Below are 21,380 nucleotides of genomic sequence, written 5' to 3' on the forward strand. Positions count from 1 at the left end.
GAAACCCCTGTGGCTTTGAATTTGATCCATGGAACAATTTACCAACCTTGCAGGAAAAACAAGAAATGACAAAAGTTTAGTTATTATAATAGAAGTAGTCACAAAGTGAAAGGAAGGATTTTTGAGTGCTGTACATGGGGGTTTAGGCCTTGTACAGAGGGGTCTGAGTTTTGTACATGGGGGTCAGAAGTTCTAAGATGGAGGGATTTGGGCGTGCCCTGTCCTCCTTCTTTCTCCTTCCTATCCTCCATGTACTTGGTGATGTTGGCACTCACAGATTGGTTTAGAGTAGAAAGTCACTGTTCAATATAGGTGATAGGCATTGGGGAAAAACTATAAACACCTAATACATAATGTGTGATATAAAAGACGGCACCAGCCTTTGGGCAGGGAAGACGGAGAGAGAGAGATGGAGAGAGACGCAGAGGGAGAAGGAGTTGGAGAGAATGCCAGGGAGTGTGTGTGCCTTGAGATAACGTGCAATAAACTACCTTGAGACCGGACAACTGAAGACTACTGAGTCTTTCTTTGAAGGCCCAGGTTGGAGGAGAGACTTTGCCACCTCCTGGGGTCACCCCAATCTGGGGGCGAGCCCCGTCACAGATGCTTTTGCCAGAAAGAAATCCTTGTGTTTATCACCAATAGGTTATATCCCCTTTTGCCCATTAAATCTTGACAGCGATTTCACTGTGCAAGGTCTGTTATACCACATCACACATCCAAGAGAAAAAAACTAATTATCAATCAGTCAAGAGCTGGCAATCAGCTCTATATTTCAGCAAGGATCTAATACAAGCCAGATGCTCTTCTGTCTTTCCCAAACAGCACCGTATCACTGCATTCACTGCTTGGCTATCAGCTTCTCAAGTGGATGGAGGGAACCAGGTTTGGTCCTCAGTGCAGTTTCTATATCAGAGTCCTCTAAGGGGGCTTGGATGTTATCTGAGCACAGGTACCAGCACCTTGAAGAATCATCCGCTTGTAGCTTCTACAGTTGTTTTTTCCCTGTGTCTGAGAAGTTCTGATCTGATGCTGTGGATAGAAAGTTTATCATGGGGATTGTATGGTCACAAAAAGATGAAAAAAAGAGGGGAAGGAGCATTGGAGGAGATCTTCTCCTCAAATGTGAGCAGAAAGTGGTAAAACCATTCTGAGTAAGCCTTTTTGAAGGCTTACTAGCACAATCTATATCTTGTGCAAAAATTGGCCAGCTTTGTGCAGTATAACTTGAATTATCTGCAAAGTGTTTTGAGGGTTGAAAATGCTCTGCACAGAACTACCACCTGAAATCTGAAACTTTAAGTCATGGTTGGCATCCAACTGCTTTCTGAAGGGTTTGGCTTTGTGTTATAGCACAATCCAGAGAAAATCCTTGTTTTCTGCTTCTAAGTTACAGCCAGATTCTTGTAGGAACAGCTGATGAGCTTTAGCCTTGATGTAGGCACAATTTAAACAAATGCTGCAACCCAGTCCCAGTGCTTGACCCCATCTGTCTGTAATCAAAGAGATCTCAGAACAGCTCTGACCCTAAACTGGTGACAGGCTGCTATTAGAAGTGTCCTTTGGTAAGTCTCAAAGCCGTAGTTCATGGAAACCAAACAAAAATAAGGGCTGTATTTTAACATGTTAGTGGTGAGTACAGATGCAGTCATTGCTGTCGGTAGCGGTGCAAGCACGTTATATTCTGTGTGGTTAGTGTTTAAACTTATCACTTGTGCTTCTGGACAAGGGCTGGACACCTGATGTCACACACGCCAACACCTGAGAGCTATTAATAGGAGTATTTGAGACAGAAAAAAACATATACACCTCGTAAGTCTTTAAAAAAGCTTTGTTGTTGGAGTGGTTTCGTTGGTAAAAGGTCAAATCGTAACGCTCTTGGTTTAGACGGGAGCTTTGCAGGGAGGAGGGCGTAACCATCTCCCTTCAGGAAGTTCAAGATACAAAAGCTCATGACAAGGAAGCCCACCCTTCTCAGTGTCCCCTGAGCGCGGTTTGTGCCTCGTTGTCCTCAGCAGCTGGGGCTCGTTGCCGCTCTCTCCCGCCCCAGGTGTCCCACGCACGCCAGGTGCCCCTGGCAGGGGGAGGCGGCCCCGGGCGGGCCGAGGGCGCCTCTGCCGGGGTCGGGCGGCGCTGCCGCTCCCCGCGCCGCGCCTCCTCCGCCTGGCAGCCAGGCGGGCGGGCAGGGAGCGGGAGCAGGAGAGGGAAAGGGAGGGCGCCGAGCTCGCCGCCGCTCCGGAGCTGTGGCAGCGCGGCCGGCCTGGGCGGCGGTCAGACCCCCGCCCGCCCGGCAGCGGGAGCGCCTCCGCCACCGCCGCCCGCCCGGGGCTGCCTCGGCGGCCGGTGGAGCCCCCGCCAGCCATGGAGCTCTCCCTGCGGCTGCTCCTGGCGTCCTGCCTCTCGCTGGGGGCGGCCGGGGAATTTGACAGAAGGTAGGCGCGGGGAGAGCGGGGGAGGCGGCCGGGACTGGCCGGGCAGGGCGAAGTCGGCGTTCCCTCGGGGAGAGCGGAGGTAGCCCGGGAGCTCCCCTTTTTGACGCGGGGCGCTGTGGTGGCCCCCGGCCCCCGGGGCTGGCTCCCGGCGGGGCGGGGGCGGCCGGAGCCCTCTGCGGGACGCGTGTGGCGCCGCCGATCCCCGATGAGGGCGGCGGTGCCCGCGGGCGCGGCCAGCCGGGGGCCGCAGGTGGAGGCGCGGGGCCGCCGGTGCCGCTCCCGGGGCTCCCGGCACGGACCTGCCGGCCCCCCCGAGCCTCCCGCCCCTGCCCAGTGCCGCGCGTTGCTCGGCAGCCTAAACACGGGCTTAGGTATAAGATAAGTTTATTGCTCTGGCGGGGCTGCGTCCCGCAAGAATTAAAAACAAAGCGCATCGCGTGCTGTAGAGATAAAATTAGCTTATTGACGCCCGGAGGCACTCGAAGCACACGGCGGCGGAGATCGCGGCTCAAGTTCTGACACGAAGCTCGGGGCGCGTGTGCCCGCGGGCCGTGTCGCGTCGTGTCGTGTCAAGTGTCGCGACCGGCGGCGCTGCATGGATCGGGCACTGCGCCGTGCTGGGCAAGTGGCCAGCGCGACCCCCGCCCTCCCCAGGGATTCTTTTTGGTTTTTTTTTTTTTAATAGGATCTGTTCAAATGCAGCGCTCACGGGGTTTCAGCCTGTCGTTTAAAGCCATTACTGATTCGTGTCAACAGTTTATAGCTGCGTGAGGCCGTGGTATCTTTTCCTTGGAACAAGGGAAGACTACAGCTCTCCTTTTATATTTAATTATATTTAACTTCTGTTTAACAGTCCAAGAAGCTTTTTGGTTTTGCATTCTTTTTTTTCGTTTTATGTTTCAGTGAGAAAATTTTGTCATGTATTGTGAACTAAAACAATGCCTAAACTTTTTATGGTGTTTATTCCATACTGTAGGTTCTGTTTCAGACTGTTCAGTGCCAGCCTGGGAGTGGCAGCAATGAGCATACGACAAAGCATGTTAGCTTTTTCAGGCTTTGCTCAGTTATCCTAACTATCATTTCCCCTCTCTACCTGTTGGCATTTGCATTTTTTGAACTAAACAAAGTATTAATGATAGAAATATCCCAAGGCTCAGCTGAGATCAGTTACTCTCTTAAAAAAAAAAAAAAAGTCTCTATACAGGAGAGGTTTTTGCTGTTCTTTGTCTTTTGGGGTTTTTTGGTTGGTTGGTTTTTTGGTTTTTTTTTTTTTGTTTTTTTTTTTTAATTATTTTTTTTTTTTTTTACTCTAGGATGATTTGAGCTACTTTTAAAATGTGTTACCAGACTTTGTTGAACTGTCTTGTACAGGTGGCCCAGACAAATGGTCTCATCTGCAGGACTGTGTCGGTTTGGAAGCAGAATTGACTGCTGCTGGGGCTGGGCCCGAGTGGCCTGGGGACAGTGCCAACGTGAGTATCACACTGGGGACAGTGCCAACTGCTGCTGGGGCTTCTAGTCACTTGTAGAGAAGGCTTGTACACACCTAGTCATGTCTTTCACGTGTTCACACACATCCTTACGATGCAGGGCTAGGCTTTTGCACGTGTGCACCTGACTGACTTAGAAGGATGCTGTCATGTTAAAATTCTGTCTGTTTTTAACAGTGCTAAAAATGATTGCAGTCAAATAAAGTAAAATGGAGTTAGGGCAATGAGAATTTGGAAATTTCTGTTTGGTTTCTGCTTTGTTTTGTGCTCTGATCTTATAACCTGGTGTAACTATGCTGTGTCATGCTACAGGTACTTCAGGGCGATAATATTTGCATGCAAGAAGGAAACCAAAATTACTGATATTTCACTTAGAAAATTGATGGAAATGTTCCAATAAGTATTAAGCTCAAATATTCTTTCAGTAAACCCAAACTAAGGGAATAAATCTGCCTGACAGCATCCTTTTACTGGGTCACATGTGAAGAGAAACATCTCTGAGATTCTCACATCTATCTAGACTCTTTGACATGACTGCAGGATAAACCAGTAGATAAGTCTTCATCATGAACTACACCTTCGATAGGAATTCTGTGGAGGCAGCTAGTACTGTGTAGAAATTAAAATTGTTGGAAGTGATGTAGAGACTTCAGCTTGTTAAAATTGCAACCTTTGATACTGAGGATGCTTACTCATGTGTTTAACACTCATTGAGGGACATCCTGAAGTTTTTGCAGAAGCAAGTCTATAAACACTGGTTCTTAGCTTTTTTTTTTTTTTTTTTTTTTTTTTAAATTTAGACACAAACATGTGTGGATGACATAATTTTGTGCCAAGCCATTTCCAAAATAAAACAGGTGTTAAATGCTATAAGTTCATAGTCTGCAGGGCAAATATTTGGCAAAAGATAGGGAAAGCCTTGGAAATGCAACTCTCAGCAAAGGTTTTGTTCAAATCTGTAAACAGCAAGACTGGTTTCTCTCTTCCCAAGTATGTTAGAAGCCCACAAGGTTTCATAGATACATAAGATGACTAGTAAAAAACTATGGAAAGTACTTCTGGAATGCAACGTCCTTGATACTGTGTCTTTGATGAAGAGTTCTCAGGTTGATACCTCTCAGGCCATACCATGAATAATTTTGATTTTTAGGGCTCTAGTTGGTAACAAGTAATCCTTTCCTTGGCATGAATATTTATGAAGAAGGAAGCAGAATATTTAGTAGGTTGATTGAAGCTACTCCAGAGGCAATAGGATCTATGTCCATCTTTTGTGATGCAGTTTTATTTGAAAATCATTGTGTGTTTAAATGTTTGAGGCTATGAAGGCTTAACTGGCAAATATCAATAATTTGCTTTAAAACAAACAAACAAAACCCAAAGGAATCCAGACTAGAGTGTCACTTTTCTTAGACAAATTGTCTTCCATATTGTGACCATAAATTATAGTTCATGTTTTGGTGAAAGTCAATTTCTCATTATTACCATGTCTGATTTATGCTTGCATTTTTATGATCTTGGGAGACAGAAGCTGCATAAATTTATACTATCAAAAGATTCATAATTAAAAATTGGAAATGAGAAAAAAGTAATAATACACAGAAAGTATAATTTATTTGTTGTTCTTTGAATTCTGTCAGTAAGTTAATTTTTAGTGCTAGCTTTTCCAGATACTATAAATGCTATTTTCTTTTCCTTAAGGCTAAAGGTAGGTGAATGCTCACCTCCTTTCACTGCATTTTAGTCCATTATCCACAAATTTGTCTCCATGCACGTTCAAAAGACTTGTAGATAGGTATTTTCTGGGATCATCTCCAGTAATTGGGACCAGACTTTCAAAAGAATACAATTATCACTTAGGTGTCAAAAAGCATTTCCCCCCTTTTTTTTCTTTGCATACTGATAATTTTTGAATTGCTGGGTCAGAAGATTCTCAGATATTTAGGTGGAAATTTTACTGAAACCATCAGCAGCTCCTTCTCTGTTCTAAATGGGAGTCAAACTATTGGCAAAATAAAACATAAAAATCTGCCCCAGCTGCAGGTGGTGAAAATTCCAGACATATCACAAAGCAGGAGATTACACTAAATGAAAGTGAATCTCTCTGGTGCTTGCAGCCAAATAGAAAATCTGTAGTCAACTCTCCACCTTGGGAATGTGGCACCCAGTATGTAGGATTAACCTGGCACAGAAGGCAACATTCCTGGCCTCAAAGGAAAGCTTGGGTATTTTACTGTACAAAGGAATATCACTGAAAATTTTCCAAAAAACCAAGTACGTGATTATTTCCTCTGCTTTCTCTCTGGTCAAAGGTAAAGCTCTTAGCCCTGTCCCCAAAATGAGTGGCATAAATAGGTGTCAGACTTTCTCTACTAGATGTATGTTTTCTTTGGTGTTTTAGTACAAGTTCTGTTTGCACAAGGAAAACAAGTGTAGGGTCAGACTTAAAAGTTAGTAGTGAGACCCAATTTATAAATGTGTCCAAAAGAAGCTTCAAATATTTAGGCAATAATGCTGAGCTCTTTATTAGTGAGTTGGAACTGCTGTTTTTCAAACCAGCTTGAGCCATCCTCGGTATGTCTGGAACTGCTACAGCACCTTTGGACTCTCACCTGCTTACTCACACATAATTTACCACATGGGCACTAATTATCTCTGAATTTATCCTTCTGACAACAAATGTAAGGTGAGAGCCATGCTGGAGCCAGAGTGGAGCAGGCGCACAGATACATGATAGAGTGGTCCCAGTTTGCAGAGACCTCTGAACTGTGATGAGTCAAGGCCAAGTGGTCACTGAAATACCTGGATGTGTGTTCTGCTGTCCAGCTGAACTGCTCCACCAAGCACATGTGGATGTGCCCTCTGCCCACAGCTATTGAGAAAAAAAAAGTGTTTGTTTAAACCAGCTGTGTAATTTAAGTTAATGGTTTAATTGTGACAAATGCTTAAACCTGAATGTGTCAACTCTAGCAGAGCATGAGTGTGGCACAGCTGATGAGTGTCTTTAAGGCCTTAAGCCTTGCTGACTCTGTGCTCCTGATGTTCCATCCATAATCCATCCAAAGAGTTGCAAATGGAAACTGAGCTGTGTTAGCTAAACTTGGTTTAGTGAAGTGTGAAGTTATTCCTTTTATGTCCCTTTGACTGGCAAAGGAGTGCACGTGGAGCATAATCATGCTCAGTGCTGCTTAGCAACCTCACTCAGCATAATAACTCAGCTGTCTTCTGCTCTTATAAACATGTAGGCAGAAGTTGAAATAGGGCCCTCCTTTAATTTACACTTCTTTCTTTACAACATCCTCTGTCTCCTCTTCACACCAATCAAGACTTGTGCAGGTAGATCTCATCTATCTGTAAGCTTGCTTCCAGAGTCTGTCAGTGTCAGCTGTAATATCTCATCCTGTAGAAATATTCACTCTGCAGTGACAAGAAATTCTCTTCCCAAATGCCCTTTCAAATTCCAGTAAATGTGCTTAGAAGGTGTCCTTCAAACTGAAAGAATCAAGAACTTTGAAACGGGTTGGATTTTTTTCCTTTTTCTTTCTTGCAGGTTTTGAACACCCAAGTGAGATCCATGTTTAGGCAGCTAAATACATTTTGAGAGTGATAAAAACATAGGCATGTTTTCTAAGGGTCTGAACAAATGTAACTCAAATTCATTAGCATTTCTTAGTCCCCGTAAATTGAAAATCCATCCACATTGTTTAGTGGCTTAGATTTAGAACTGTCCATATCTTCCATCATTATCATAAATAAGTAGCTTTTCTTAGATTTTCATTTGGTATGTAAAACTTTAATTCAACTTGTGTGTAGAAAGACTAATTTGGAAGCAACAGAAATTATGTTTTGACGCCATCTATTAGCTCCCATGAAGTGCCCTCATCATTGATAGAGTTGATCCTTTACACTCTGAGGGACTCACAGCATCAATGCTCTGAAGTTAGATATTAACTATCCCACTTGAAATTAGTCCAAAAATCCCATGTTTTTGCCCAGCCTGCAGGATTTACTTGCACTTTAATTAGTAGGAGTGGGAGTAATAGCTCTAAGTGGGAATAATCACACAAAAGCCTACCTCTCTGAAAGATGGTATGTTGATAAAGTACCTGATGAAATATGTGTAAAAACAGGTTTGTTGTCTTGCTTTATGTCTTACTGCTGTGCACGCAGCTGAGCTATAACCCAGAGTAAAAGTGAGGGTAGAAGGAGTTGCTTCTGAATTTCTTTTCTCAGAGCAGAGGAGGTGACTTCCTGTGACACAGTATTTTTGGTGAAAGCAGGTATCAGTTGTGCATTTTTAATTTCTAAGTGCTTTTGCATTGTAAGGCAACAGCATCTGTGGTACTGAATGTGTTGTCCTAACCCAGAGCCCATTCAAGGGATTTTAAAGGACACAGGGAAAACCAAATCAGGACACACATCCTTGCACGCATCTTACGCAAATGCAAAAAATAATTCTTTGTGGGTATTTTTGCCACTCATCTATCTAGATGAAACTAGATCTATCCCTCAAAACTGTTCTTAAAACTGATGGTCTGTCTGCCTCTCTTTTAGCTGGCTTACAAATATCTCTGTAGTTCTTTCAAAAGCTATAAAAATGGTTTCTGCCTGTGTGTGTCTTTCATGAACAAAATACACCTGCTTTGAACCTGGCTGTGTGTCTGTTTGTAATTCATTTGTACGCCAGTTATATGTAGTCAAGGTACACTACAGATGTGAAGATTGTTTCAGAATTTTAGCTGCAGTTTAACAGAAAAAACTGTGGAAAGAGATAATATTTTAACATAGATTTAGAAAGTTAAGCAGGATTTTTAAAAGAAAAGCAATATGAGGTGGCTTGAATTCTCATTCTGCATTACAGTTTGGACAACTCCTTTGCTGGAGGTGAAGGCAAAAATGGTTCCTTTTGCTGTGTTAACATAGATATAGAAGAGAAGACCAGATCTGCAGCTTCTATAAACAAATGCAGATCTACTGTCAGATCCTCTGCTGACTGGAATCTGTGTGACTGTTGGAGTCAGCAGATTTTGTCTGATGGATAGAAAGTTTGACCAACAGAAGATGCTTAACAGGAATAAAACTTAACTGAACATGGGTTTGATAAGCAGTGATATTTGATGACTTCACCCATTTCTATATGTAATTCTCCTTAAACAGTAAGAAAATCCATGCAGTCTGTCTCAAGAAGGGCTGGTGAAGATGAGTGTGCTCTTTCAGAGAGCCCATCGGTTGTAACTCCATCTGGTTATCTCCCTGTGATGAGGTTTGAATGTTTTACCTAGGAAGCAAACCCAGAGTAGGTCAACAAAGTAGTTTTCCACCACAATTGGCTTAAAGGCCTAGGGACAGAACAGTCAAGGATGTATAAAGCCAAAGCATCAGTTTACACCTCCCCTTAGCTTAGCGTCATTAAATAAGTGTTAATTGAAGGATGTCAGGCTGGCATTTAGAGTTAGCCAAACCTGGTAGAAAGCATATGATTTCAGGAAGTTCTAAAGAGGACTTACAAGAGAGAGGAGCTTGTACAAGTTGATGTATAACAGATGCAGACATGACTGAGTGCTTTGCTGGGAACTGTGCATGTTGCTGCCTTCTCACAACCCTTGGGAAGGCTCTTGCAGTGTCTCTGCTGCTGCTGCTGTCCTAATGAGCTCAAAGGCTGTGTACCTGCTCTGTGCAATCTCTTACTGGGGTGTGAGGTTGTGGGAGGGGGAGAAAGCAGTGGCTGTGCTCTCATTGATGCTTAGAAAGAGATTTTGTATTGGTAAAAATGAAATTGATGGGAGTTCACCCATATAAATCATCCAGCACATCAATGGGAGAAGAGGCCATGAGCTTAGGATTTCTGTTTCCTGCACGTAACATTGCTTTCAGTGGAAATGGCAATTCTGTATAGTCCAAGATGCACAAAAATAAAACCATAATTGTGTCAATAATGACCTGTGAAAATACTGGTTTCTAGGAGGCTGATCCACTAGCAGAAACATCCCTGAAGTCAGTGAGAATTTTGCTACTGAATTCGGGGTTGCAAGATCACAGTCTGAATTAATGCATTATGTTGGCAGTGTTTAATAAATACTAATACGGAGCATGTCTGCTTCTTGTAAAATGACTGATATTTTTGTGCATCCCTGGTACTTTTCAAAGAAAAGGCATTTTATACAGAATTGCAATACTGCTTTACGCTGCTATTCAAGAATAAAAATGAGGTTTTGCTATTTTTATTCATTTTTTTCCCAGTTTAGAGCCTTTATGTCTTTAAAGCATGACTTGACTGTGTTAAAGATACAGTATCCTTTTCCATTTCCCTACTGCATTCCTCATGCACTTCATATGCAGAATAGTAGTTTTACAGCCTGCTTTTTTCTAAGGAAATGTCATCAGTAATCAATTTGAGCAATTGCAACTGTAGTATATTTGTAATTGCATCTTCTCTGAAAGCCCAGCAACAACCTGAGGAGCTTCCTTTCACTGTAACCAAGGCTAAGGGACTTCCTGGTTAAAACTCATTTAAACTAGTATAAGTTGCAATCGTAGAAAACCCTGAAGTGTTGGTCATACACTACATACACAGCCTGCTTTCACAAGGCTGTGTAGCCTAACAAGGTATGCTGCTATCATTAAATTTATTGGCAAATAAATTGATTTCAAATAGTCTGAAACATATCTGTGTTTTCATCTTAGTGAAGTTGTATAGCATATCTTGTTTCATGTGGTAGCAAGAGCTGAAAAGGCTTCTAAGTATTACTTTTAATTTAGATGGCATTACATTTTTAAATGTTAAAAAAATAACCAGTAAATTTGTATGCCAACATGTTTATTGGTTGCAGATGTTCAGATACATATAACTGGGTGTAATTTTAATTGCTCTCAAATTAGCATCCAGATGCTAGGCCTTTGTGTTTGAGCTGTAGAGACACAGCATTAAATTAAAAATATATACTCATAATTAAATGAAAGGATACTGTGTCTTTAAGAAAAGCATTTGTGCTCTGTTGATGGAGGTGTTGAACCTGAACCGTGAAACATGAGAATTTTTACAACTACTTGCTGTATGAAGCTTGACAAAGTGTAGTTCCTTAGTTGATTGAATAAGAATAGCATCACATCATTATATTTAATTACTCTTATGTATCAAAATGTATTTGTTAAATCTCATAATGAAATAGTGATGTAAGGTATTTCCATTTTTAAATGTGTACCAGAATTTTTTTTTATTTCAGAAAAGCTCTGAATGTTGAATGTATGTAATTCTCCAGGAATGTAACAAGTTGATAAAAACCACAGCCAAGTCCATCCTCCTTACAGAGAAAAAAAAAAAAAAAAGCTGGAATTTCTCTTTTGGATATTTGTTTTGCAGCATTCTACGTCTTAAGACAGAGAATAGCCAGCCTAAGGTGCCAGCCCAAAGGTTAGCTGAACATATTTCTTGAAATACTTTTGGCAAGTTTATGACTTGAAGTTATGGCCTTGAAGTCATAAGTTTACATGAAAATTTTAATATGTGACAAGAAGGTAATTTTTTGTTGTTTTTTATTTTTTTAAGCATTTGATTTGGGGAAGGTGATGGGGGAAAGAAATTAACAGGGCTATTTTGTCCCAGATGCCTCTACAATGATACACTTATTTTCTAAAATACGATGCTTTTTCCCTTTTCACTCCTTTTTTTTATTTTACCCTGTGCAGTCTTTTTCCCTTTCTGCAAATTATTTGTACTATCAGCAATGCATTTACAAGCTGTCAGACCTAGGAGGCCTAATTTGCTTTCATGGCATTGAATCACATGCAGTGAGAGGTTATTTTGGGATGGCTAAGGCACTTACTGCCCCCCACTGCCTGCTTAGCACTTCCACTACAGGTTGTCCTTCCCAGAAACTTTATAGCCCTTGGTCTCCAGCAGTGTAGAACCTGGCACACTAGGGCAAAATGAAATCAACATACTTTACTTTGGTACCCAGGGCTGTAGTCTCTTGCTCCTTAGGAATTGATGTCTCTTGTTTGTTCCTGGCTCACTGGTGAGGTTCCAGATGATGGGAAGCTGGCCAGTGTGACACCTGTTCATAAAAAGGGTGGGAAGGAGGATCCTGGTAATTACAGACCAGTTAGCCTGACCTCAGTACCCAGTAAGGTCATGGATCAGTTTATATTGAGTGTCATCACACAGCACTTACAGGATTGCCAGGGTATCAGCATGGCTTTAGGAGGGGTAGGTCGTGTTTGATCAACCTGGTCTCCTTCTATGACCAGGTGACCTGCCTGGTGGATGCAGGAAAGGCTGTGGATATTGTCTATTTGGACTTCAGCAGGGCCTTTGGCACTGTCTCCCACAGCACACTCCTGGAAAAGCTGGCAGCCCATGGCTGGGACAGGAGCACTCTTTGCTGGGTTAGGAGCTGGCCAGACCCACAGAGTGGTGGTGAATGGGGCTGCATCCAGCTGGGGCCAGTCACCGGTGGTGTTCCTCAGGAGTCTCTGCTGGGGCCTGTTCTGTTCAATGTTTTTACTGATGACATGAATGAGGGTGTTGAGTCTTTCATTAGTAAATTTGGGGGCGACACTAAGCTGGGAGCATGTGTTGACCTGTTGGAGGGTAGGAGGGCTCTGCAGAGAGACCTGGAACTCCATCCGTCTGGATGAATGGGCAGAGTCCAATAGGATGGAGTTTAATAAGTCCAAGTGCTGAGTGCTGCATTTTGGCCACAATAACCCCCTGCAGCGTTACAGGCTGGGGACGGTGTGGCTGGGCAGTGCCCAGGCAGAAATGGACCTGGGGGTTCTGGTTGACAGCCAGCTGAACATGAGCCAGCGGTGTGCCCTGGTGGCCAAGAAGGCCAAGGGCATCCTGGTCTGTGTCAGGGATAGTGTGGCCAGCAGGAGCAGGGAGGTCGTTCTCCCCCTGTACTCGGCACTGCTGAGGCCACACCTTGAGTGCTGTGTCCAGTTCTGGGCCCCTCAGTTCGGGAAGGACGTTGAGATGCTGGAGCACGTCCAGAGGAGGCAACGAGGCTGGTGAGGGGCTTGGAACACAAACCCTGTGAGGAACAACTGAGGGAGCTGGGGGTGCTTGGCCTGGAGAAAAGGAGACTCAGAGGTGACCTTATCACTCTCTACAACTTCCTGAAAGGTGGCTGTAGTCAGGTGGGGTTGGTCTCTTCTCACAGGAAACAACTGACAGAACTAGAGGACACAGCCTTAAGCTGTGCCAAGGGAAATATAGGTTGGATATTAGGAAAAAGTTTTCACAGAAGGAGTGGTAAAGTACTGGAATGGTCTGCCTGGGGAGGTGGTGGAGCCACCATCCCTGAATGTGTTTAAAAAAAGATTGGATGTGGCACTTGGTGCCATGGTTTAGTTGAGGTTTTAGGGCATGGGTTGGACTTGATGATCTTGAAGGTCTCTTCCAACCTAGAGATTCTGTGATTCTTTTTGCACTCCCTGTGGCAGAGGCACGAGAGTCTCATGGAGAAGCACTCGGCCATTCATCTGTCTGTGATATCAGCTTTGTTACTGTGATACAGAAGTTACATTGCTGAAGCCAGTGGATGTTTTATATTTGAATAAACAAAATATCAGAAGGACCCAGTTTGTCTTCTGTCATTACGCAGAGACACTCATGTCACCACACAGAGACACTGTTTCTACCTGTTGTAATTCCATGAACACATAGAAAAATTCAGGTAACAAACATGATGATAAGCATGATTGAGATGATAAGCACCATTCTTTAAGCAGTTTGTGAACCATTTGAAATGCAAACAAAAAGCCTGACAAAGCATGAAATATTTCTTGCTTTTATAATTTTGCGTGTGTTAGATCAGACTTCTGCTGATTTTTAAAAAAAGAGTATTTAAGTGTACAAGCATTAGATTAACTTCTACTGACTTCATTAAATCATATTGATTTCAGTGTTACCCATTTTAAGTTATGCATGCTGTGTAGTGCTGTTCTGAATAGCAAGGTATTCATAAACCAGGATCTGGATTTGTCTGTGTGGTTTAGAAACACATTTGGCAGCAGTCATAGCCAAGCCAAGAATTCACTGCAGTGAATGGCCCACACTGGTTGCGGTTTGTCATGTTAATGTGCTGTTACCAGAATCATAAGTGCAAACTGAGTAACTGATTTACTCGGGCAAGTGTTGGAGTTGTGCATGAAAAATAAGGAGCCACTTACTTAATGGAATGTATGTTTCAGATAAAAACTCGAACATTTTGACATGAATGTCACAACTATGGGCAAGTAATTTCTGAAAAAATATTTAGGCATTAGATACTACCATTTTGTCTGATGTTATTGTCCGTTTCTAGTTACTGAAGTTGGTCAAGGACATTTATTATCTTCCAAAAAAATATATAGTAAGAAGTGTTGTGCAGATTAAATACATCTCTGTAGAGATATATTCTGTGACTCCTAATTCACTTATTTGGGAAGCAAAGTCACTTTTTCAGAAGTAATTCTCTAATGTGAGTTTTGGGTATGATGTGTTTTTGCCACCTTCTAGTAACTTTGAGGTGGGATAAGCTTTATCCATTCTCTTGCAGTTGCGAGTAATTGAAGTATGTAGTTGAACAAAAAAGAAATATGCAACTCTGAAGGATCTGCAATGATTTCTTTTACAAATTAGCTCATACCTTTGGGATCCTAGGTCAAAATTACTGTGAATAAGGCAGTTTCATTTTCCTGAGCATGTTTATGTGATTGCATAATTTACAAAGAATTGCAAAAAGTAAACAGAGAGAGATGCAGCTGACTCTGTGGGAGAGGAGTACTATGGAACTTGGTGTTGTGGTCTGTGAGCACCACAGGAGGAAGGCACCCAGGTTCAGGTGGAGGAGGCAGCATGGAGGAAAGCTTCTTTCACCTACATGCAAGTCTTGTTAGAAAGCTGGAAGTGGGGGGAATTTAAGAAATGATCCGAAGATGGGAAATGTGTTTTGCAATCAGCAGTGTAAGAGGATCTAATAAAGTTTTGTGGAGCTGATTACACTATGTAATCATTTCTGGGCTGCTGCATAAATTACTTGCTGTGCCTGAGCAAATTGAATTTTAAGGAGCTGGGATCTGGAGTCAGAATAAATAGGAGGGCTGCATGTTACTTGGGAAGAGAGGGCAGAAACAAGGCCACTCAGGCAGATGGTTAGCATAGTTTCTTTCAGATTCAGGTATTTCTGTGCATAATTTTAGGCTTCAGAGAGATGAAAAAGAAGTTCAGAAATTGGGAGGCAAAGCAGAGAAAAAGAATATTAGAATTGTACTCAATGCTGTTTTAATGAAAAACATAGCTAGGAGTGTTGGAAAACCAAAGAGAATTTTAATTGCTAGACATAGTCCATTAAGAAAGCTCAGGGATTTCCATTGTTGGCCACAAATAAAGAGGAATTAGTCAAGTAGGAACCAGGCAGTGCAATCTTCTGGTTAGGACTCCACCAAACAGTGTTTGGTAGTCAGTCAAGAGATCAGTAGTGTTAAAATTCTAGAAGAGAAGGAATAGAGGGGACATGTGGCAGTCACCCATGCTCACAAAAGTGGGCAGCTTAGTGCAGAGGATCAGACCAAGTCTGAGGCGTACTTCCAAAGGAGTTGCGAGGGAACTGTGTGCAGTGAGAAAATACTGATGAAATGAAAACATCCCCCAGCATTACAGACCCATAATGAATTTGTCAAATGTGTTTTTCATTTGTTGTATTTATGCAACAATTAAAAATAATAATTCAGAATTGTTGAGTAATGCTTGGATACCACCAACAGCAAGCAGTGGGTCAGAAGATTGGTTGCTTCTGGCTTTTGCACAAGCATAACTTGTGCTAGCAGTATATACATTTCACCAGAAATTCTTTCTTCCACTCTCCCACACTTGAAAAAAAGGAAAAAACAAACAACCCATCATAAACCCAAACCACCCATTCACATTTCAATTCCTTGTGTTATTTTTACAGGAAGTTTAATTTGTCTTGAAGTTTAAGTGAGACTTAAAATGTGGTATTTGTCACATTATTTTGGAGGAAAAAAGTAGTTCTTGCCAACCTTGGAAATAGACACTCAGATTTATGGCCAAATAAAAGGCCCTAGGATACCTCCTTGAAGTTAATGGGAACTGAGAGCCAATCTTCACATCTGACCCAACAAAAAGCATTTAAAATGATCCAACTGAAATGAATAATCATGAGACCAGAGTTTTTTTTTTTTTTTTTTTGCTGATTATGTCTTGAATGAATTGGTCAATAAAGTGAAAATGAAAGTTTAGTTATAGTTTATTCTATGGCACAGGTAAAAAAGCAAGACTTGACTAAGGATGAAAATTGCTGTGCTTAGGATTTTTTTTCTGTCCATGTCAATCCACATTCCTACCCAATGGGAGTACAGTTAACAGCTTTCAGAGAGTAATCCTTGGAGTTGTGATAGGTCTGCTTTGAATCTGATTCAACAGTAAATTAGCAGTCTTGTTTTGAGTGGCACTTGTCTATGCCAGTATAATCTTTATTTTTGTTTACAACAGTTACTATTTAAAGAGTAGAAAGTTTTAAATGATTTTTGGCACTCCTTTCAAAACCTTCTGGATTTCACTGCCCTATATTCATAACAGAGTGGCTTTCTCAACCTGGTGTAACCCTTCTGTCTACATTTCCTTCTTCCCTAGTAGGGAAGCAAGTGTTGCATAACAGGCTGAAATCCAGGGACATGGGTTATTTCAGTCATCGTAAGTGTGGGTCACTTGGAAGGAAATTATAGTTTATTGGTTGTGGAGGAATTTTTAAATTTTCAAGAGGCAAAAAGTAGTAATTGGGAGACTTTTTTTTCCTCCATTACTTGTGAGTCTACTTGTTTTCAAAAAAATGCAGAAACTCCATTTGTCTGTGTGTGAATGGAGTGACTGAAGTATTTTGTTCTGTTGTATCTGGAGCTTTGCAAGAAAACACATAGAGTGGAGAATTAAAACACCCAGTCACATCAGCAGATGTAGTATATGCTCTGACTCATGCCAAACAGCTGAAATAGTTGTCTGCTATTAAAAGAAATGCTGAAAGTCTGGCTTAAGCTTATTTTTGAACCTGCATCTGGTTGTTGCCAGTGTTCAAATAGAGCTCGTTGGGAGTCAGTGAATGGATTTACTGCTTTGTTTGGGCAGCTTCTTTGTTTGAATAAGGATTTTCATGCTGGAGATGGCAGAGCTGGAGCTGACCCATCCCTCTGGGCCTGGTCACTCTGGTAGGGGTCAGTAGGGACCCCAGCCAGGCATGCAGACTTGGCTGAACCATCTGATTTTTTAGTCCTGAGCACCCTGCAAAGCCCTGATAAAATTAATAGGAAGATGCACAAGTTTTATCCTGTGAGTGGCTTGATTCCTCATAGGAAATGCCATCAGATTTATCTGTGGTATTGGCTGAGCTACAGATGTTGTTAAACTTACTGCAAAGCATTTTTCTCCTGTATGTAGAAAATCTTTAGTTTTAATATTGTGTTGAATTTCAGCTGTTTCTAAGTAAGATTGATAATGCTGAAGTAGCCCAAGTTCATAGAATGTACTCTAATAAACAGGTTTTCCTCAAGAACCGTGTTTGGCAGCAAACAAAGATTTCCAAATACCCATTTAATGTGCAAAACCCCCAGTGTTTTATGATGACTGTCTTTATGGATAGTGGCTTGCTAGTCATTTGGAAGCTTTCCTTGGAATAGTAGAGATTTTTGTCTTCAAGTATGAGATTTTTTTTTCTCTATTTCAGCTGCTGCTAATGTACAATCTGTGCAATTGAGGGAGGGACCAAGGCTTTAAAAAATCAGCTTAAGGTTGCCACAGGTTCTTCTAACAGTTACTGAACTGTTACACTTTACACCAAAGTGATCCCGTGGTACTTCTTGTTTCTTAAAAAGAACTGATTTAAGTACGTGTATCCAACTCCGCAATGCAGATCTTCTCTAAAGTGCAGTTGAAAATTCAAACAAGTTTTCAAAAACATATTTCTAGTAATTTCTTTTTATCTTCTGTAGTTTAGATCACAACTTTTGTTTTTCCCCGATTTCTTTGAAGTCGTTAAGTTGGCCTTCATAGTTCTCAGTTTGCCAACATCACCTCTGATTAGACCTGGGTCTGTGATGCCAGGAAGATAATAATCTCAGCATCTAAATAGACTCTTAACAAAGGAAATCCTTTTTTTCCTGTTTAGGGCCATAGTGATGAAAAGAGCAGTAAATGTTTCCAAGTACAATGTTCTAGAAGTGTCTCGTGGTGGATCAGTTGCTCTTCACTCAGACTTGTCCATTACCCAAGGACATACTTCCTGAAACATAACCTTTTAGTAGTCTGAGAAACTCCTTTCCCTTACACTTCCATTGAAAGGTGTTTCTAAATCTGAATCTCATTTCTTTGTTTCCAGACAGTGTTAGTTAGGGGAGGAAAAAAAAAATCTTACATTTCTGTTCCCTTTTAAGATACTCCTTAACAATTTTTTGGAAAGACACTTCTCCATCATACTAGGAAGATCCATCAGGAGCAGAGCTGTAGATTTAAAACAAGGTTTTATGGTCTCAGGATATATCACTGATTATAGTTACATACTACGCTTAAAGAAAAAACATGCCTGATAATAATTGGAGTCTTGAAACAGTCCTAAATAAAGGCAGTCCTAAAAACTCCTTCTATGCTAGCAGCTACTTCTCTGGATATATTTGTGGAAATTGCCAGTTCTGGATGCTTTGAATCTTATGGAGAAGATTTTCAGAACATCAAAGAAGTACTTGGATAGTTTTTCCACAACCAAAACAAGTATCTTGTTTCTTTTAAAATTTTGTTTAGTTTAACCCTATTGAACAGCTTGCATAGAAGGCAAATTACATTTTTTGAGTGCATTCTGGGAGATTTCTGTTAAATTATGTCCTTGAGACATCCAGTTTTATGATACAGCCCGTTGTTGTCAGAACAATATTGCAGCTGGATCTCGTTAGTTACTTGCAAATTCCAAATGATACTGTTACTTTATAAAATGAACTTTAAACTGGGGTAAATAGATAAATCCTGGGTACAGGGTACCCAAGTTATGCAACCATCTGATTTCTGCCTGTTTTGTGTCTATCTTGCTTTAGCAGAGAGCTCACTAGGATTGTGTATCTGTATTTTGTCATATAATGATAAACAACGTTTTAGAGCATAGTAAATACTGCATTTTCCCAGTATATTTAAAAAGTAGGTTTAATAATAGAAAAACATTTCTAATGCAAAAGACTTAGAAAGGCTGTTAAAAGTTGTCATCTGTCAAATGTTTTTCACTTACCCAGGAAAATATTCCTGTTGGCTAATCCTACATCAGCAAAAACATATTTGTGCATGAATTCTTATATTTCTTCAAAAGCAATGCTTTTGTTTTTTGTTATTGAAGCTTTGAACGTTTGTTTTATGAATTTTGTTTGTGTCATATTGAGAGAGGTGCCAAAAAATGGCTTTCTATTATTTCTTGGAGTTCTGTATTTATTTTCTGAATATGGCATAGACAGTACTTCTATTTGTTAAGTAGTTGCTGTTTATTTCAAAGTAAAGCACTGTCAGCTGTGACTGGAGTGGAAAGATAATGAGTGTTCCTCTATTTGCAGCCGTATGCCAGCCAGGGTGCAAACATGGTGAATGCATTGGGCCAAACAAGTGTAAGTGTCACCCAGGATACACTGGAAAAACTTGCAACCAAGGTAAGAAGATATTTCTTTTCGAAATCATGGAAGTATTGTTGATCTCTGTACCTGCCCCCACCAATGCTGTGTGTGTCCCCTGTGTTTATAGAGCAATGAACTCATATACCAGGTCTGTTACTGCTGCAGCAAGTCTGATATTTGGACTGACTTTTGGAGAGAGATTGACATCTGCAGAGGGATGATGTAGGGGGAAAATTGCTTTCATTCAGAAGATATCAATGAGATTAATATATAGGATGTAGTTACGTGCTCTCCTTAATCAGAAGCAAATTATTTAAACCTTGTGGTCAGGATTGTTTTTTATAAAGTCACAATTTTCAGATTTGAATAGTGAAATAATATTTGTTTCATTAAAAACCTCATAATTCATACAATTTCATTTTAGTGTTTCTAATCCTGAACTAACCAGGTTGTATTAAACAGCTAAATGATTGGTGTAAAGATGAAGTTTCTCTTACTGGATTATCAAGTTTCATTGTTGGGTTTTTTTTTCTCAAAAGTTATGTCCAAAGCATGTAATGGTATAAAGATCATAGAGTATAAACAATTAAGAGAATTGTAATATGGGATTTTTAGACTTTGATGGCTAAGACGTGTTCACACACAAAGATATCTCAATTGTATCTCTTTTGCAGTTGTCTCAGCCTACAGGAAAATTTGTGCATTTTCTCAGTGTTGAGGAAATTATGGTAGAAAAGTGTGATATTTAGAATGATTTTTTTCAAGGATGTACTCTGATGTTGCTAAATTTCTTATGACATGTTGATTTTTAGACTGAGTTATTTTCTTTAAAAATAGATACATATTTATTTTCAGATTTACTAATCCCTCTCAAACTGATGTGAAAATGTGTGTTGTGTTTTTCAGTTTTCTCAAAAGTTTCCATCATCTCTTATATTATCCTGTCTTTTTTTTTTCCCTTACTCTGGGCTGACATTTTGAATTATGATTTTATTCTACATGTTTTCATTAGTCCAAAACCGTTTTAGAAAACAGTGCAGTGTACTAATAGTTAGATGTATGTATAACAGTTTTTATATGTAGTAAATAGTTAACAATATTGAAAGAATGCTCTCCAAATTACTGGAGGCTTCAATCTTGAACTAAAATATTTACTTGCCACTAAATGCTAAGGAAGGAAAAATGTGATAGATTGTCAAAGGAAGCACTTTGGGCAGTATTGATGAAATATTCTTGCATGGTGTTGGTGACAGAGCTGCCTGGCAGATGTAGATGAGGTTAGTGAGATGCCAGCTGACTGTGGTGCCCCAAATGTGCACCAGTTCAGGTGGCTGCTCTACTGCATAGTGAGACCCTTGAGCTGTTCCTGGGGTCATGATCTGTGTTCTTGCTATGTGCTGATTCAGTGTTTGGATGAGACTGGAAAGTGTGCAATGAATGCAGAGTCTGCTTTTGCTGGGAGGAGATTCAAATGACACAGGATAAATGTGACCTATGTTATTATAGCTTAATACAGCGCCTGCCCTGCTCAGCCTGTGGCCCATTTTCTCAATCCTGTTCTAGAAGTAACAATGTTGGCAGAGGAGATGCTGGAGTTCCCTGCAGAGATGGAAGTGTTTCTAGGATGCGTGAATCTGGGCTGTAAAGTATGCTCATGTTCTTGGTGAAAGGCTTTCATTGAGTACAAGCTCTGATAAACAGGCTTTACATCTCATCTGTTCGTGTGCCCCATTGATCAGGATACGTTCCTGGGACTGATCCAAGAGATCAGCCCAGCCTCACAGCAGAGCTGTTCAGCCCTGACTGTGTGATGATGCTGGAT

The 21,380-nt window shown here is 41.0% G+C and overlaps 1 protein-coding gene across 3 annotated transcripts in view; it reads left to right on the forward strand.

Annotated features, from left to right (window-relative positions):
- Positions 1-2,233: 2,233 nt before the first annotated feature.
- The window catches only part of NPNT (nephronectin), a 48,969-nt gene continuing 29,822 nt past the window's right edge, over positions 2,234-21,380 (forward strand). For 2 of the 3 annotated variants that reach the window (XM_053941759.1, XM_053941761.1), the window contains exons 1-4: positions 2,234-2,432; positions 3,804-3,904; positions 11,280-11,330; positions 19,502-19,594. In XM_053941759.1, coding sequence (XP_053797734.1) covers positions 2,362-2,432; positions 3,804-3,904; positions 11,280-11,330; positions 19,502-19,594 — 316 coding nt within the window. In that variant the 5' untranslated portion in view covers positions 2,234-2,361. The remainder of the gene's footprint in view (positions 2,433-3,803; positions 3,905-11,279; positions 11,331-19,501; positions 19,595-21,380) is intronic. The other variant, XM_053941760.1, reaches the window with a different exon arrangement.

The sequence above is a fragment of the Vidua chalybeata genome, chromosome 4 (assembly GCF_026979565.1).
Source record: "Vidua chalybeata isolate OUT-0048 chromosome 4, bVidCha1 merged haplotype, whole genome shotgun sequence".
Lineage (NCBI taxonomy): Eukaryota > Metazoa > Chordata > Aves > Passeriformes > Viduidae > Vidua > Vidua chalybeata.